The sequence below is a fragment of the Cladophialophora yegresii genome (genome assembly GCF_000585515.1).
Source record: "Cladophialophora yegresii CBS 114405 chromosome Unknown aczIN-supercont1.1, whole genome shotgun sequence".
NCBI classification, from domain to species: domain Eukaryota; kingdom Fungi; phylum Ascomycota; class Eurotiomycetes; order Chaetothyriales; family Herpotrichiellaceae; genus Cladophialophora; species Cladophialophora yegresii.
This window is the reverse complement of record NW_006913045.1, coordinates 1,084,972-1,103,678: the sequence shown is the minus strand read 5'-3', so window position 1 is coordinate 1,103,678 and position 18,707 is coordinate 1,084,972. Positions and strand designations below refer to the sequence as shown.

Sequence of the window (18,707 nt, the reverse complement as noted above, 5' to 3'; positions counted from 1 at the left end):
GCCAGATCAGATCATATCGGGGTAGGTTATGAAGGCCGACTCCAGCACAGTATCCACACCAGCAGTAGCTGTGATGGCATTGTTGCGTGGCCTGAGGACAGACAGACAGACAGACAACAGGATACGTACAGGGTACAGGGCACAGGATACCAGGTAGTCCATAAGGGATAGGGAGTAATGAAAGCCGTGATCTGTATATGTGATGGTGTACCTTGGCAACCAGTGATATAGGTACCTTGATACCTTGGTACATTCACAATCACTAGACTACCTGCACAGATGTAGTCAATCCGCGTGGACAGTGTCTGTACAGTTATGAGTGCATATGTGTGTACCTAGGTTAGGTATCCATGTAGGTGTTCTCGAGCACGTTAAATCAACACGTTATGCGCACCTATTTATGAGCGGATCATTGATTCCGAATATTGTAATCTGCCTGCCTGCCTGATGCATGCGTGCATGCTCATCTATGTCCACCTGAATAAAGACGCCCAACTCAATACCCGCTTCAGTAATGCACAGTGTACAGTGTCACCAACGTACACTGTCCCTCCTACATTGGAGCCAACCATGCGTCCGTCCTGCACACAGACACCCCTACACACATACACACACAGATAGTCATCCGGATGTGACCCATGTTCCTTTCCTGACACGAGTCACACGCTTCCAAACGCCTCAACCCATTCCGACTCAGGCCCAGGACAATCAATCAGTCGTCCTCAATGTCGTCGTCGGAGATGTACATCTTCTCCACTCCCACTAACGGTGGCGCCTCGTGATTCAGGGTGGCATTCTTCCCGCTTACCGTGCTCGAACCTGTTCTCGTGGAGAGGGGCAGGGTGGTGGCCATCGCTTGGTCGCCGTCGTCGTCTTCGGGACTATCATCGGCTGTAGAGAGATAGCTTGTCGGTTTGAACTTGGTGATCTTCTCGAGGGAGGTGGTGTCCTGGTGTCTTGCGGCGAGGATGCGCGTCCTGTATGGGAGCAGTTCCAGTGTCAGAGTGTCTTTGGCGTGGGTCGTCGGCGGAGGCAGAGAGTCTTGATTTTGCTCATCTCCATGGTCCATGAGCGTAGTGTATCGGATATCTTTGTCTGAGGGTTCTGATTTAATTCCCGGAGGTGGCATCGCTGTCGAAGTCAAGTCCCCGGCTAGAATCCGTGATTGCCAGGTCGCAACGCCTCCGTCATTGAACGGGCCATCGGTGCCAGATGTCGCTGGTCTGCTGGGGGCAATCCGGTCACCGTAAACATACATCTCCAATAACCCGTGCACCTCCTCTATGGGCTTCCAGAGCCTCAAACTTGCCGGGTAGAACATCTTGAACTCGTCTCCTCTTTTACCCCCAGGGACTGCCGCTCCCGCTCGATTCACCGGAAAGGGCAGATTGAAGAGTAGTCCTCTGGTAGCCACGTTGAAGCTGATCTCGTCTTGGCGGAGCGTATCCGATGACCCGGCTTGAAAGTTTGATTGAATAATGCCGGCATTAGGGTTGGAGGTGTTGCCACGGCGGTTCGGACGGCTTTCAGGATTCAGTACATCGCTGACCGAAAGGATCTCTGAGCAGCCCTCGAAGCTGACTTCAAAGTTGTCGCCGCCGCAGGAGAGGATGTAGTTCTCATGGACAGTGGAAATGAAGGTCTGAATGTCTGTGCCGATTTCGCTGAGCAATGCTTCTATGTCCACTTGCGAGACTTTGGGCGTGTACAAGTGCATGAGGTGGTCCGGGGGCTTTGGGGGTGGTTCGGCTCTGGTGTCCAAGACACGAGGATCCTCGCGCTTGTTGTAGACTATCTTGCCCGTGGCGTGAAACATGTCCAACGTTGTTTCGCGCTGGCTCACCAGCGCAAGCGAGTTTCTTTCTGTCTCTGTAAGGACTGGATTATCCTTGGAAGAGCGCTTGACTTTCGCCGCCACGGTCCCTGACCATTCAGAGTCATTGTCCCCTTTGAGGCACAAGAACTCGAGGGAGTTGATCGCACTGCGAATGTCTCCAATATCAGCCAGTCTTGCGATAACCCCGGGACCCGGCGTACGCCTGCGCCGCGAGTCTCTCGCCTCTTTCTTTACCACTATGTCGAGAGCCTTTGTCATTAGAGTGGCGGCAACAGGGTTGAAATCCATGGTTGTCACAAATGAATGGTTTAGAATCTCCGGTCCAAGTAGTCGGTGAGCTGTGAAGCTGTCCGCTAGAGCGGTGGACGACGACAGAAGTGTCTCGGATATGATTATGACAACTGGTGAAGAAATATCATTGGAGCTCTGTTGTCCACGAAAAGGCATTGCAGGCGCAGTTTTTGCTCGTGTGAGAAATCGTAAAATGACGGATCTGAACGACTGTAGGGCACTGGAGGATCTCGTCATGGTTGCCGGAAACTCCTCAATGACAAGGATTTGATCGCTTGTTACACCATCCGCAGCCTTTCCGGTAGAGACATCATGGTCGAATGCCAGGCTGCCGAACTGGCCACCTCGATTTAAAAACTCATCGAACTGTGCGGAGATTGAGTTGTACGGGCCGGATTCCGAGACAGCCGGATTGTGCCAGGAAACTACTTGCAAGCCCATAGCCTTCGCAAGCAGAGACACAGTTGTAGTCTTCCCGCTACCCGCAGGACCTTTCAGGACGAGTAGTTTCTGGTTATTCTGACCATCAATCTTTCCTTGCAACCAACTTTGCACATCAGAGACCTTCTTCTTGTGGACCATCAGCTCCTCAAGACTGGTAGGACCGTACCGATCGGCCCACGGAGCGTGGCCCTCTACCTCTGCCCGATCGGCGCCCGGAGCGTTGGTGAAGGTTCGAGATGTTACGGCGGGCTTGACGAATCTCTGGCTGGACGGAAGGCTTCCCCCATTTGTAGCCGCCTTGTGACTTCCCCCGGATGCAAGTAGACCTGGATTGCGCCGTTCTAAAGGCTTGCTTGATTTGTCGATCTTCAGGCCAAGATCCTGTAACGTCTCGTCCGATAGATCGTCGTCCTCAATGGCATCGCTCAACTCGGCACTGATCTCGACTTCCAGCTCTGGCGTCTGTGATTTCTTCCTCCATCTTTGCTCCTCACTGGCCTTTCCAAAGAAGGTATGCAGAGATTTGTTCTTCACGGGCTCATCTTTGACCTTGGTATTCTTTCGCGACTTTTCTGGCGAGGGAATGGGAGACGATAGGGCTGTGGTCTTCTTTGCAACAGGCCTTGTTTTCGTGCTCTTGACCGGAGACACGGTGGTCGAAGTTCTGCCATCGAGTGTGATTTCGCGCTGGAAGCTGCCTTTCCCTTGTTTTGAGGAGGGGTGGTCGAAATCCACGTCACCGTCGTCCGATAAAGCAGTGGTGGATCGGCGTTGCCGTTTGGCAGGTCGTGGAGCCATTAGCAAGCATGGCTGAAGTGGTTTCGCCTATGAAGCTGATGAAAATGAACGCAGTACTTCTCACATCCGTATCGCCATTGCCGGAAAGTGGCATTTACAACTCAACTAATTACATGGAGTAGGAAGTCGTGATACTATCAATTCGAGGAAGCGGAGGGTCACGTGACAGCCCGAGCAGCGCGGTCCACGTCCCTCTACAGAGTTGGCGGTAAAAGGAAGCCTGGCTGGATGAATTCGATCAAATCTATATACTGAAAGCCCGCTTCTGCAAGCACAGCATCGTAAAACTCCATATCCTCATGGCTTCGTGGAATCATGGACCCATATACGTTCCTGGATCACTGTCCCGGGGAGTCATCGTCTCGAAGAGACCACTTCGGTATCCCTGCTGCTGAACATCTTCCTTAGCGTACTCGTCTTCTTGACCTTCACTATCGCCTTCTCTTTCTTCTCAGATCTACTGCTCTTGCTCCTCCGCGACTTCGACGAATCCTCGCTGGCAACCACTGTACGGTCAGGATCGTCCTCAATCCTCCTGTGGTGTTTCTTCTTTCTCTTCTCTTCTCTTCGCTGCTCCTTCTGTCGTTCCTCGCTCCTATCCCTAGGAATAGGCAGGTGACCCATGCTCTTCGCGGCCGTAGGAGTGATGTATTCACCTTCAACACTCGTGGCCACACTAGCAGTGTCGGCATCCGAAATGCCACGCCTCCAGTGCTCGATCCGGTCGAGCTCACGGACATCCAGCATTTCATCCACAGGCTCGTCTTCTTCCTTGTCGCTGACATGCGCCTTGATCTTCTTGATGATCTTGTAGCCTCCAAACATGACCACCGTGATTCCCACGCCGACACCCACAGCGATGAGGAACTCAGGAGCCGCAAGCATGGCAAAGACGGACGGCGCGCCTGCCTTGAACGCCGCGAGCGCACCCGGCGCCATCTTGCTCGCCAAATTGCTGATCTCAGCCAACGTCAGTGCAACGGCTGCCATGGCGTCCGGGTTCCCTTGCAGATGTGCGATCATTGCTCGCACACTATGCTGGGCACAATTGGCTTCATCGATGAGCATCTTGCACTTCAACACCAGGCTTGACATCTCCTGCTTCTGCAGCTTTTGCTCCGTCTTTGGGTCAAGCATAAGTGACTCTGGGTGGAAGTCTCCGTAAGCGAGATCCATGTCGATGTCTGAAACCGAATGGGATCGAACAGGCGAAGGGCGGTGCGGGTGTTGGGTCTGCAAAGGCAGGTCTGTGGTGCGACGGACGAGTTCATGGCCCGCAGGTGCGTGCGGAGTCACCGGCGCCGAGTGGTTGTGACCATAGAGCTCCTCGTTGAACGCTGCTAGGCCGACATGTGGGCGGCAAGGCTCCTCGAGGTACCTGGGAACATCCGCTTCGGACTCTACACGAGCATGATATCTCCTTGGAGACTCGGACGAGTAGTGGCGCTCGGGGGTTGACGGACGTCTGTAGGCTTCCTCCACCTCCGTTCTATGGCTGCGATGTCTGCGTGATCTCCGAGTTGTGTCTGATCTTGCGTCCTCTGCGATTGTCACGGCCTTCATTGCCTTTCTCAGTTCCTTCTCCTCTTTCGCCCTTCGTGCGTTGACTATCTCGGCCTTCCGCTCGAGGTAGGCCATCTTCGCCTCTTTGAAGACATTTTTGAGTTGCTTGCTTGTACTGACCACCTTGTTCGACCGATCAATGATTGCAATGGTCTGCGTGATTGCGGCCATGGCCGCTGCTCGACAGGCTTCTAGGTTGGGTAAGTAAGTGTGCTTTGTGGGAACAATTGGTCAAATATACAGAGTCAGGAAGGGCAGTCTGGTCCAACCGCCCGTTTGGGACTATTCAAATCGCATGGCTGGGAAGGAACGTGGCGGTCAACAAAGACGGAGAGGTCGTCAACAATGAAACTTGAAGGGCAATAGCACAGTGCTCTTTCTCATGATGAAAGAGAGCTCAGGGAAGTTGGGCGGCAAAATCAGCGGCATTGTCACCCATTAAGAGGGCATTGTCGCAGGTTAAGTTGCGTGTTCCTGGCTGATTTGGCGGAGAGACGATGATCCCCAATGCCCAAGCGCCTGCACAGCCACACCAGCCACACCTGTGGCTTGCGGAAATCTGTGGCCAAGGCTCAAAAGCCGCTGCTCTTCCCAGCTGAATGGTCTTCGCTCTGTATCCTGACCTCTTGCTTCTGTTGGCTGTAAGCCTTACCGCATTGGATGCGCCTGCAATCAAGCGCGCAAGAGCAGCTGGGAGGGTCTCTTAGCACATGGTATTACTCGACAGCGAGACCAGCGCCAGTAATGGTGCCCCTCGCTAGTATTTACTCATTGTCGGCAGCCAGCAGCTTCTCCACCGCCGTGACCTTGTCTTGCATCGTCTGTGGCTTATCTGTCCGCGAGCCTACACGGATATCGCTCTGAATCCGCACAACGCCTTTCTCGTGGAGAAGCGAGTGCGCTTGGCCGATCAGCCGCATGACATCGTCCCACGATCCCTCTGTTCAACCAAGCATAAGCAAATAAGATTAGCTAGATGAGTAGAACAGAAGTCCTCACCAACAGTAGTCCCCGCCGAGTGCATACTGTACTTGAGGCCACTTTTCTTCAGTAGTCGCTGGACCTCGGCGATCTGTGCTGAAACCGAAGCGGTCGGAGTGCCGAGAGGAATGAGACAGAAATCTGCTGTGCATTTTGGTGGTGTGGCCAGGCTGATACCCTGAGAGGACATCGTTGCTATCGATAACAGAACTACACGAGTTTCTTGTTATTCGGTAGCTGGTACAATGATGGTTGTGCAGATGCTACAGTACTCGAATGAGGTTTTGGTGGAGAGTCCAAAGGGCAAGGCTACGGGCATGAGGGGATTGGAGGGGAGCGGGAGCGGAATTAAGGCGCCTGGAGGAGATGGAGAAATCTCAACGTGAGGGGAGAAAAATGCCTGATATGAGACGAATTTCCGGATTTTGTCCCTGAAATGATGTTCGAAACACGACAGTTTCAGGACCGCGTAGTGTAGTGGTTATCACGCATCGTTCACATTTGCTGAACATTATTCCGATGAGGTCCCAGGTTCGAAACCTGGCGCGGTCATTTTGTTTTTTGTCCGTGGTTTGCAGATTTGACGGCAACCGGCTAGCTGTAGCAAAAAGCTCTGTCCTCGTAGTACACCAGGAGCTAAGACAGTCACACCCCATGAGTTACATTCTTTACATACCAGCGTCATTCTATGCGGCTGAGAAGCTGCTGTTTCTGAAAGGCAGCTATTAGCCGAGCACTCTTCCAACCCTTCTCATTAAATCAGGAAACCTGGGCAGACTCAAGGAATGAGGGGCCTTCAACCTTCGCGGTAAGCTGCTTGTACAGTAAGCACTTGGGCTTAGGACTCTGCCTCGTCGGGAACAAGATCTGTACTCGAAGATACCCCTAGGTTGCTAACCATACGCTCGATCCGCGCAGCACAGTGCCGAGTCTATAGCCCCTCGGCGTATCGTGGCCGGCCGAGTATAGTACTTTCGCTTCGTCGACGATGAAGACATGCTGGCTCGATGTCGAGTGGATTACACTGGTGCTGGAGGTAGCACGCTTTACGCAGACGGTGCCCGAAACGAATCCAAGGCCAAACCCCCAACAGGTATCGTGTCGAAATCGGCAGGAACCACTAGTCTGATCGATCAAAGACTAGGCGCATGAATGCATGCTTATGCATTGAAAGACCTCCCGCTCTGGCGTCTGTAGTCGCAGGAGAAGGCAACCGGCTGTTGACCGCATTTCCAGTACATCCGGCGTCTCTCTGGTTGAGGTCACGCATTGCAGTCGAGCACAGGTGGTTCTGCCGATCATTCAATCTCTCCGAACTCAGGGATCCCTTGAAATGCAATACCATCTCATACCCTAGATCAGTGCAGACACCAGAGCTTCATTCGAGCGCTGGGATACCCTGTTATCGCCGCCCTTTCGGATCCATGCAGATAGGTAGGGACATCGAGCTCGGAAGACGGCACAAGAAAAGCGGCATACCCGGCACAAGCATGCCATACCCATATTAGGCAGGCGAGGGGACAAAGAGCTCAACATCATGATGAAGAGAGATAAGGGAACACAAGGATCAGCATAATAAGAAGACATCGCCACATGAAAGGTGCTCGCTCGCTGAACGATGACCCCTGCAAAGTGGAAGTGTCTTGTAAGAACGGGTCAGACTTCCGTGTCTAACGTTTGTTGCCACAGGCTTGAGGCTTGCCATGACCATAACAGTCTGCAACCCGAAGATGAATTTGATGGTGAGATCAAGCATCCAGACTTAGCATGAAATTCCATCCGTCATGGAATGGCAATCCTCGGATCCATTTCAGGATGACCATCTTTTGTGGGAAAACGTGGAAGAGGAGGGGTTTGTTCAAGAGATCCCGTGTTATGCAGCCAAGGCACCCTATGAGCTGGACGATTGCACCGCTAGGAGACTCGATTCGAGGTCTGCGTTGTCCATGACGCGAGGCAAAACGGCAAAGGCGTTAAATCTTTCACTGGCTGACAAGAACAGTCTGTCTGGCCTCGGGCTTTGTAACATACTCAAATTTAGCGGACAATTTGTTTGGAAGTGTCCAAATACTGTGCAGACAGGCGAGAGGTAGAGACAGGGCTGAGTCTGAGGATAGCCGGAGTCTGACTTGCTATCCGGTGTGGAATTCGGACTTTCATGAGGCTGAAGGGAGAAGGAGGCCTTGCTGGGTGGCCTCAAATCCCATCGCCTTGGGGTTGTCGCATGCTGGCTGTTTGGGCAGATCGCACACCGGCAAATCTCTTGAATGGAGGAACCGGATGCACACACTCACATCGGATGCATGTGCGAGATGGATCTCCTGCACGCTTGCCTGGCTCGATACCTAGGTATGTATCAGCATACACCATTCATCCCACACTCCCTCCTGACGTAGGAGCGAAGCTTACCACCCTGTCCAGGCACTGCTGAGCACATACACCCTCTCGTCCTGGGGCCGACAGATACGAGACATCCGCCCTGGAGCTGAAGCCCACAAATTCAGAGAAACGAATGCAAGTAATTGTCCTGTGGCCAGTGCGGCAGAGGGCGACACGGTGAGGGGCTTTCCTGGGGCCCCAGGTCCTGCATGGGCTGCACACCGGCTCGAGGAATTTACACAGGCACGTACAGGTGATGGGCTCGACGGGTTGTCGGCACGCTCGTATTTCGGCGCAGGCAGATAGAGCCACGCAGTCAGCGCGTCATAGACGTTCGGAATTCATCTCCGGCGCTATCTCTACTGTGCAATGCTAGAACGGGTTTTGTTTGTATCCTCCACTTCAACACGGGTCTTGAGCGGCAGCGGTTGGTGTGCGAGTGTATAGAGCTTAATGTGTAACCGCCCGGATGCGTGTGCCTGAAAATCCTAGATCTGGTTCTCGGCTCCGTCGTGAGAATTCCAGCTTTTGAAAAGCCTCAGTCGTTGCCGATGCGAACAATCATCCACTGGCCATCTCAAGGCGCTATCGATGCGATTAGACACAGCCAATGCCCAGTGAAGCGGTCCACACACGTCCACATAGCTTTGGTGGATGATGGACAGTGACACTAACACATGATGGGGACGTAAAGCAACTTCAATCACTGGGTGACCACACGGTTGCGCCCCCCGAGTGTAGACGTCGGTTGTCAATCAATTGTTGGGTTGCCACGTAAAATGAGGATGAGACCCATCCGACACTTTCCGTTACCTTGAGGACTCTGAAACAGACCCAATGCCCTTTGTAAAGGCGCTCAACGGCTCATCTGCGCCGCGATGTCGGTGAACCGACTCATTGTTGGTAGGCTACTTCGACCCGCAGGCGCTGTGTGGCGACAGGATCGCGTCCCCTCTGTCGGGAAGCAAGCACCTGTTCTAGCCAGGTCAGTTTGAAATATGGCATTTCGATTCGAGACAGTTTGCAATATGTTGGACCCCATGACCGTCCCTTAAGTCTTGAGGCGATTACAGCAGGCCGCGATCAAGGCAGCTTGTGACAGGTGTTTAGCGAGGTCGTGAACCACCGCCAGTGTAAATGGTTGTTGATGTGTCGTGCAACGTCGGGCGGTGGCCATGCGCATTCATTGCAAGTGAGCTCTTGGTAACCAATCGGAACGACCTCGTTAAACATTTTTCAGCCCGATGCTGAAATACTTTACACCCTGCACTTGGTAATTCGGGTGCAAGGGCGCTTAGCGGGCACTTTACGCTAAGAAGGAAGAGTTTTCTGGCACCGACACCGCCTGTCGTCGCCAGTCTCCCAAAGACTGTACCGCTTCAGTGAGTGGCGTGATCTCGACCGAAGTGCTGGAAGGTATACAACATGAATCAGCGTCTAGGAGCTTGGCGGCATCATGGACTTTGACTGGAAGTAACTGCTACGTATGCATTAGCTCGTGGTTCGGTAATCAGTGCTAGAACGCTGGACCACGCAAGTGGCAGAAAAATATCCCGGTACACTGCGTAGGGCCGGTCCTGCACAAAATAATCAAATGGATACAGTCGAGAAGGGCGTACTAAGGCATTGTCGGAAGCCGATGAACCTGGGGCCCCTTTGCCCCCAGCGATCAACACTGTTCGCTACTACCTGCATTGTGTAAGCAGTATTTTGAGTGCAGTGCATGCCCATTGAACCAATTGCTGTGAACCTTCAAGGTCCCTGGGTGCTTCGATCCAACGTCGCTTAGCGATCCGAATACGATGTGGAAAGAGTGTCTGTAAAGGTACACAGGAGAACGAGGCGCCTAATGTATCTAGGGGTGCGATGTTGATGGGTACTTACCGCCTAGATGACAAAGCCGTGCTCGCAGTGCCTAACGCACTGATACATGATCTCGGCGGTATCCCGGTCAGAACGACAAGGCGTACGGCATGCTCGTTCCTTGGCGGCTAGCTAGGATATACCCATCTGGGGAACAGGCGGCCTCAACGGTGCGTTAGTATGCGACGAAGCCGATCTAAGCTGACTCACCACGCAAGGCAGAAGCTTTCGCTGCGCTAGATGAGATAGCTCATTGAAGCTCGGGAGGATCCTTGTTCTACTATTGTTTGGGCAAGAACCCTCAGTGGAGAGCTTTGTTTGCGTGACGGGCCTTGCATGTTCAATCATTGTAACGGAGATGTCGGGGGTTCAACTGCACCGTGCTCACCGTGATAGCCAGCCTTGTCAGACTAAGATAGTAATCAAGTTGACGACTGGGGAAAGGCCGGCCTTCTGTATTGAGGCATGACGGTCTTGCAAGGCCAGAACCTTGGGAAGCTGAAGGGATCGAAGGCTTCACAGAGTAGCGGCCTAGCTCGATGCCGAACACACGGCATTGCGTGGTGAGCACCTGCACTGTGCATATTCCAAACCTCAAGTCGGGCGATGACTATCGAGAAATCACCACGCGTTGACTCGGTCCTGCCTCGGGTCGAGGCGGAATGCTACAGCGAGCCTCGGATCGTGTATCTAGGTCGCGGGGGTGTGTACGGAGTACGGAGTATGTCTTGGAAGCTCATAGGACTGTGGGCCTGTACGGCTTGAGGTCCATTTATGGCACCACCAAGAGGATCCACAGACCATCAATAAACATGGCAAGAAATCAACACGGTTGAGCAGATATGTATGCGATATCGCGCAACCAGGGGATTGCTCAGAACTCGACCGTGGCCAGTCGCACACTTTTGAGATATCAGCAAGCTCGAGAAAACGGTTAGAGCGGCTAGTTGGGCTAATGCACAGAGCCAGTTGCCGAGCTCAAGGGAGCAAATGCAGTAAATAAAGAGAAAGCGGTTTGCATGTTGTTGACCGAGTTTGTCATGGTGCTGTACTGTTGACCGGTGTATCGGTACAAGCCTGACACTTACACTTGAAGAACCCGTCGACTGGGTGATCACGCCAAGCCAGATACTGGGTGAATGTACGAGTTACCTGTGTACTCCGCCTGATGGAGTGATGTGCCCCGTTCAGTGTTGACCAGTATTGCCTGCTTCGAAGTCTGCTCCGGCGACCTAGACCCCGAATACCTGATGTGCGCAGCACACCCAATTACTGAAGTCGTGAGTACGTGAAGAGGATGAGTTGGCAATGATTTTACGAAATGGCGCTCTGAGCTGGACCTCGCTCGGTCGCTGAAAACGTGAACAGCAGCCAGATACGCAAGCTTGGAGCAGATGCAGATGCAGAGAGGCTCCCCTCCCCGCTCGTGGCAACGCACCACTTTGCATGTGCGGCTCCAGCATGGCTGGCTGAAGGCGGTGACGACGAAGGCGATCATTAGCCCCAACCGGAGCATTTCACTTGTCAATGGGGTCTTGTGGCTTTTCCAATGGCCATGTTCAGAGCGAACACACGGAATGGATGGCGCAGCGAGCTCTAGACAAAGCACAACAGGCAGCATCATTGCCCGTATTTCGGGCTTGCGCGCACTAACCCGAGAACGGCTGGTGGTCTCTATTGTCTGAGAGTCTGGCGCAAGAACGAGCAAAGGACGGCGCAGCGTCAAGGAGGGGTCGTGTCAGAGGCCCCGGGCTGCGTCGACGTGGCTTGCCGTGCTCCTGCGCATACGGGCCACAGAGCACGGCAGCAGGCAAGCTGTCACCATCTCGTGCAACCGTCAGCAAGATAATCCTAGTTTACAAGTTTATATTATTGCCAGGACCGGGGAAGCGCAGAATAGTAAGAGATCGACCGGGGCTCCCCTGAAATGAGAGTGCTCGAACCGTGCGAGAGTTTGTAAAGCCAGGAGCTTAATAGGTGTCCTGTGTCTTACTCTTGCCCATTGATGTAGCCGATGCGAGATCCTTGACGACATCATCCTGTCGAGGGTCAATTGTCCAATATGGTTCGTCCTGAGCGACGAAGAGGGGCCGAGGCGAACAGTGCGCTCTGGAACCATCGCTATCAGATCAAAGCTAACGGTCGACTTCGGCTTCGTATTGATCGCGACCGGAAAGGAGCGACTGCAGGAAAAGTCGACGCCGTGCAGAGGATGAGCTGCAATTCGGACAACCCCCGCAGTGAATACGTAGTAATGTCCAGCTCGCGAAGCTGGGGAGCTGAAGCATAGACCCCTTGGAGGAAAATGAAGGATCCTTTCCAGGCTATTTCGGGCCGTGGCTATCAATTGGTAATGACAGGAACTCTTTTCGTTCCCGCACTGATGCATGGCGGGCGGATAGCTTAACCCTGTCGCTTCCGAAAGGCAAGGTGAAGCTGCGCAGTGCCTGCCGTGAAGGCTGGTGGGTGGGTGGGTGCTGTTGGTGGGGTGGGCTGAAAATGCTTTCGAGGGCGGCGGGGGCCCGCGGGCCAGCAAGCATTCCTGTCACACACCAGTGATTCGGCTCGAGTGCCTCAAAAACTCGTGCAAGGCGTCCTCGGCGTGCATTCCATTTATCTTCTTTGGGGCCGTGGTCTCAATTCACTTGGGTCTATTGGTGCAACGCTCACGTTGCAGCAGTATAGTCGCGATTCCTTGCCGTCACCAGTGCTCGCACAATGGCTATGGACGATGACGAGAGTAACGGCACGGGCGCAACAATGCATTGACTGAGAAGTGCCCAATGCCACAAATGATGAATCAATTAATCAATCGAGAACCTTAACTGACGAGGCTTTTGAGCTGGGACTGAAAGCTGGGTGGAGCTCGATGCATGCCGTCATCACCAAGCCTCTCTTTCTGTCCCCAAGACGATCACCGGCTGACGAGCCCAGGCCTTCTGTGTCGCTCCTGCTGCTGAAGTGAGGTGGTGATGATGGCCATCGTATCTCCATGACAGTCACAAAGGTAGGTACGGTAACTGTCCGTACCTGCCCTATGTACAGTACTGTGTATCTATCAGGTAAGGCCACATTCAACCCCACCTGCAGGAGCAGCTGCTAAAGACGCAACGCCCGCAGATTTTATTGCCTTGCCCAGCCGAACAGCCCTTGGCTTAGGCTCAACCCTGCCCCCTTGTCACTGTCACTAACCTAAAATGAGGGTGGTGAGTGATGAGTGGTTCGTGGGCCTCTTCATGCCTTCCCTTTCTCGAGAATCTCGTGTCTCCATCCGTCCATCATCGGCCCTGTGGTTGCCGTCGATCTTTTTTCATCTCACGGTGTCCTGTGTTGTTGTCTACGCTCGCGTCCCTCGCCTTACTCTCGCTCACATCACGTTTAATTACCACCCGCCTCTCGTTGAAGCCTTGTTGGACCATCCACATTCGCTTGCAGCTTATCGACTATTTGACTTTGCGATACATCGTTCAGCCTCCGCCCCTCAGATAATGCTAATCTGGTTACAATCCCAGCGTCAGCCACCCGCCCCAGCTGCCCACACTTACGCGCCTTGATCAGGCTCAGGCCCTGGCCCAGGCTGCGAGCCTCAAGAACACAAGAAGCAAGACTCGACTTCCTGTTGCGTCCGCCGGGACGCCAGCACATTGAAACTATTACTCCCCCCTTGAACCGCCCAAGAGCCTCCTGTCATGGACTCTCCTACGGAACGCATGCCCATTGCGTGCGTACACTGCGCCAAAGCAAAGGCAAAATGTGACAAGAAGGTCAGTCGGTCTAGGCTAGGAGTCGCATTGGTCTGCAGGCAGAGTGGCGCGGGGTGCTAGGACGGTTCAAGAGAACTGCTCCTGATACACTCGCTTTTCACCGAGCTTCGCGATGCCAGGCTTCCGCGGCGCATCCCATCGTATGCCCTGTACTGACGATGAGAACCCCAGGTGCCGTGTTCAAGATGTGTGAGCAAGCAGATCGTGTGTCAGTCACGGGCCACTCGGCGGTCCTCCCACAATCCCAATCGACGGAATCCCCTCCCACGACCGCACTCTGAACGTGCACTACATTCTTCCGCCTCATTCCATGTATCACAATTGTCTCATTTTTCTGGCCCACCTCCAGGCGCAAATGGAATGTCCCCTAGTGAGCTTGTCAATCCCATGTCCTCAGACGTTGGCTGACGAACCCGTACAGACGGCATGGGACATCATACCATCCCTCCGCATCGGCTGAGCCTCCCAGACGCTCACCACCCGATTCCGATCGCTCCCGCCGTGTATAGCTCAGAGATGGAACCGCAGATGATGAGAAATGGCTTCGCACACACGCCCCCTGACATGATCCCAATCACACCGATGATGCCAAACATGTCCCACATGGATACCTTCGTACAGATGCAAGGGACCCCTTACGACCACGAGAGTGACAATCAGTTTCTGGCAATGACCAGCGCTCCAACAAGCATGATAGATTTCGACTCCGCCAATATGCTCCCGGACTTTATGAGCCCTCAGTCGGCCATGTTGCAGGATCACACGGAGCACTTCCTCCTGCACGGTAAGATGGGGATTCAGACTCCAAGTCATATTCCCCTTCCGATCCATATCCCCGATGGCGGGACGCCGTTTCCCGCTCGCATGGAATTGCAGAGCCCCTATGGTTCCCTGCAGTACCGGCCACCAGCCGGCCTCTCGCCGTCAAGTTCGTCTAGCACCAGTGGTTTGCAAGAGCCGGACGCGGTCGTGGCCGCGCATCATGCGTGGCCCTTTTTCCAGTGCAACCGGGTGGACAAGCAGTATTCCTTTGCGCCCCCCAAGACAGCCGCCATCTACCTGGAGGGTCTCGCCCAAACACTCCGGAACCAGACCACGTGGACGGCATGGACGGCTCAGCTTGATGAGTCATCGCTGGACATTTCGACAGAACGGAAGATCGCGACTGAGCAGATCGTAGGATGGTCTCGAGAGAAGTTGCTCGCCATCACTCAAAGCTTTCTTCACAAGGCGTTGGACATTCACAAAGCTGATCGTGCGGCTCGAGAAGACTCACCTTCCAGCCCGGACTCGAGCAGGGATGCATTTTTGATGTTACCCCCGCCTGAGGTCATGCAGTACTTCCTGAGAAGTTACGTTGTGCGATATGAGCCATACTACTCGTCAGTTCCTGCTGGCCGTCTGGATCCCAACGTTTTGATGCAGTCGAACAACAGCAAAGCAGCAAGCCTGCTGATCTTACTCATGGTTGCTTCAGGCGCTTCAGCAACGGCCACAGTGGAGGCTAGATATGTCGCCAGCGGGTTGACAGAGGCTTGCCGGATCTCGCTCTTCGACACCATCGAGAAAGATGTCCTCCAGTCCCGCGAAGTTTTGGTGCTGCGCTCTGCGCTTCTCTTCACATGCCTTGCCGCCTGGTCGGGAGATAAATGGCACATGGACGTAAGTGACACATTCAGCACTCCTGACCTTGCTCCTAACTCACCAACCTAGATGGCCATGGGTCAACGCGGCATGTACCTAGCTGTAAGTTCGCTCTCCTCTCAGATTGTGGCCTCGCTAATCCTGTGATAGATGCTCGCACATTCTGGAATGCTGGACACCACGGAGTCCGCAATCGACGTTGGAAAATGTAAGCAGAACCCTGAAAAAGCATGGGAGGAGTGGAAGGAACAAGAAGGCAAGCATAGGTATGTGGGTCCATATGGAAGGGGACGAGCAGAACTACGTCATACTGACACGTACCAGACTTGCTCACTCGTGGGTAATTGTCGATCAGGAGATGAGCTTGTTTTCAGACACCACTCCCTTGTTATCAGTAGTAAACCTCCATGCTCCGATGCCCGACTCCGATGACCTCTGGCATGCAGAGACTCCATCGGAGTGGGTCGAGCTTCTTGAGAAAGTCCACGGCTCGACATACCAGAGTCCTGCCTCCGTCAAAGACTTCTTCACCGGATTCGTCGACGGCGACTTGGCTGGGAAGGAACTTTCGCCGACCCAGCTTCGTTTGCTGTTGCATCCTATTCAGGCGCAAGTCTGCCAGCTGCGTCAGTTTATTGCGTGTCTGCCTGACGGCACCAACCATGCCAAAGCATCGCGTGCGATATCCAAAGCAGCAACCATGGCTCGGCTAGAGGATATCTCTTCTTTGCTGCAGCACTGGTACTCCATCAGCAAGCGAAGCTTCGCAGGCAACAAAGGTACATGTTGGACGACTTGTGCCAATCTCATCATGTATCACCTAATATCGCTGAATGCCATAACCAGCTTCAAGGACATTGAGCAGTTCGCTCGCCGCGAGGTAGCGCTTGGCTCGTTCCGGTACGCGTCGTGGTTGCAAATGCGATGTATAGACCAGGCGGAAGAAGCCTTGTTCCATTGTGGACAGATACTTCGCTTGATTCGATCGATGCCACGTCCAGTCCGGCCGCCGTGGTGGTCAGGTGCAGTGTATCGAGTGGCGCTGACAGGCTGGGCAACCAGCATGGCCAGCAGCGGAAACGGTCGCTTCTCACCAACGCACGCCTCGGCAGAGCCTGACAGGCCATTTGCGATCGACGACCTCACTCCTGAGAACGAGGCGATCAGCAGATATATGAAGTACCAGGAAGGCACACCCATGCTCAGCCGCCCTGATGGGTCCCTTGCCCCAATGGATGTCCCTTCTAACGTCCTCCAACACTGCATAGAAGTGTTGGAGGACGACTCCTCGATGCGACTGACAGACGGCGTCAAGCGAAAACTCCGCATCTTCATGGCCAACTGGAAAGACAATTGACACCTTTATACTCTGCCAAAGAGCAGCAGGCGGGTTGTCAAGGCTTCCCTGGTCAACCTCACGAACCAACACCAGATATCATGCAGTAATAGTTGGTTTTCTCCACCGACAAGGCGTGATGTTACCGCCTTTGTACAGACGATGAATGTACATCTGATGTCTTTTAATGATGATGACGGCGGCATTGCAGGCGTTTTAGAACCGGGAATATCGACTTGAATCGACGACTTGAATCGAATGAGGGTAGGGAAGAAGGAGATGAGGTGGACCACTGAGCATTGTCTCGCCTCAACAAGAGAAGCTGTTGTGTGCTCGACGATACCCTGGGAGGGATTCTGATCTGGAAGCCATGTATTTTTGGGATGAAAAGCTCTCGAGCGGCCATTTATTGATGTCTAGGTGCTGCTTTTGGACATCGGGGCCTGATCTGGAGTCTCTGTCAGGCAATACAGCAGATTTGGAATCCACCATGTGACCGGGGGAACCTGTCAAGCAGGCCTTCAAGCGTCACGACCTCATTTTTCACCTGCCGCTTTGTCGTACATTCTTGGAGATGGTAGATATGAAGCCGCTCAAAGCATCGTGTTCGTGGTCTTGTTATACGTGAATCCCGGTAAAGTGGGATCTGCCCAGGTCTTTTAAGACAATGGAAGAAGCACTAATGAATGTCATTGCATCACGTCCCGGAGCTCCAGCAACAGACTCCTGCAGCTTAGAAAGGCATTCACGGGCACTAAAGGAGATCATGGTGGTCTTGCAGCGGCCTACTGGTGTACTATGTCGGCCATCGGACATGCCTTCATCCCGACAAGATGGTTTGGGTAACTGCATCCGTGCTAGATCTGAAGCACCAGACCGAAGATCACAGCGGTCTTGGGAGGTCGGTGCCAATTGAAGCCAGGGAGAAACGACGGTTCTAGCGTGCTAAACCCATTGGGAAGCGTTAGGACTTTAGTTACCCATAACGTGGTCTGTCAACGCAGCGGATACATCAGAAGCGTTTCGGAGCGGAGGAGGATGAAGCAAAACAGCACGGAGCGATGCATGGGGAGGAGGGACCACTACGGCCTGGTTAACTAAGGGGCTCCGGAGTCGCATACGGGGCGTCAAGAATAGCCAAAGTCTACCGTTTTGATCTAAAGACATATTGAACAGACAACCGGAAGCAAAGGCAAGACGGTATGGCCTATATATCAGAACGATGCCAGCCTTGCTTCTATAAGGAAGGATCGCTTGAATCCGATATGTCGTGAGATGTTCCATAAGGCTTTCCAGAGCCTTGTCAACAAGGTGCCTGAAAATCTCTCCTCCCCTTGATGCCTAGCAGTAGTGGTGAAGGTAGCCCCCGGGAGGAGGTGGGGGCGCATGTTGACGCCATCGTCGGCCCCTGGATATTCCTCCGTCCTGGGTGCCATGGACAGTGTGCTTGAGTGCTAAAATTGGAGAGATTGCGTTAAGCCCTGCTAGTGCTCGGAGCACTGCGCCTCGAACTGGCTAGATCCGTAACTTTCGATACATGCAGTACGCATGCTGCTTGAGACCAGCTGGACGTCCGTGGCAGTTCAATACTCGGTATATACTTGGACATTGCTTCAAGTCGTAGCTCCGTGCCAGCAACATGACCGCCGCCTAGTTCACGTCTGTCCAGAGACAAGCTCAATGGCAGTATTGTATCAGACCCAGCGTCTAAGACATTTTAACTTGCATACAAACCACTGATCAAAGCCTTGCAGCCTCAAAAGCCCCCTGGGAAGCTGTCAATAGCGAGTCAAAGGCAGTCCGCTTA

The 18,707-nt window shown here is 53.5% G+C and overlaps 4 protein-coding genes across 4 annotated transcripts; 1 reads left to right on the top strand and 3 right to left on the bottom strand.

Moving 5' to 3' along the window:
- Nucleotides 1-712: 712 nt before the first annotated feature.
- On the bottom strand, nucleotides 713-3,370 carry A1O7_00397 (uncharacterized protein; the record flags this gene model as incomplete). The annotated part of the gene is made up of 1 exon (XM_007754438.1): nucleotides 713-3,370. One exon carries the CDS (start codon nucleotides 3,368-3,370, stop codon nucleotides 713-715), a length of 2,658 nt encoding a protein of 885 aa, XP_007752628.1.
- Nucleotides 3,371-3,724: 354 nt separating this feature from the next.
- On the bottom strand, nucleotides 3,725-5,104 carry A1O7_00396 (uncharacterized protein; the record flags this gene model as incomplete). Its single annotated transcript, XM_007754437.1, has 1 exon — nucleotides 3,725-5,104. One exon carries the CDS (start codon nucleotides 5,102-5,104, stop codon nucleotides 3,725-3,727), a length of 1,380 nt encoding a protein of 459 aa, XP_007752627.1.
- Nucleotides 5,105-5,697: 593 nt separating this feature from the next.
- A1O7_00395 (uncharacterized protein) lies at nucleotides 5,698-6,104 on the bottom strand (the record flags this gene model as incomplete). Its single annotated transcript, XM_007754436.1, has 2 exons — nucleotides 5,698-5,873; nucleotides 5,933-6,104. 2 exons carry the CDS (start codon nucleotides 6,102-6,104, stop codon nucleotides 5,698-5,700), a joined length of 348 nt encoding a protein of 115 aa, XP_007752626.1.
- An 8,380-nt stretch (nucleotides 6,105-14,484) lies between these two features.
- On the top strand, nucleotides 14,485-16,921 carry A1O7_00393 (uncharacterized protein; the record flags this gene model as incomplete). Its single annotated transcript, XM_007754435.1, has 4 exons — nucleotides 14,485-15,582; nucleotides 15,634-15,666; nucleotides 15,715-15,830; nucleotides 15,889-16,921. The coding sequence occupies 4 exons, from the start codon at nucleotides 14,485-14,487 to the stop codon at nucleotides 16,919-16,921; spliced, it is 2,280 nt and encodes a 759-aa protein (XP_007752625.1).
- Between the last annotated feature and the right edge of the window lie 1,786 nt (nucleotides 16,922-18,707).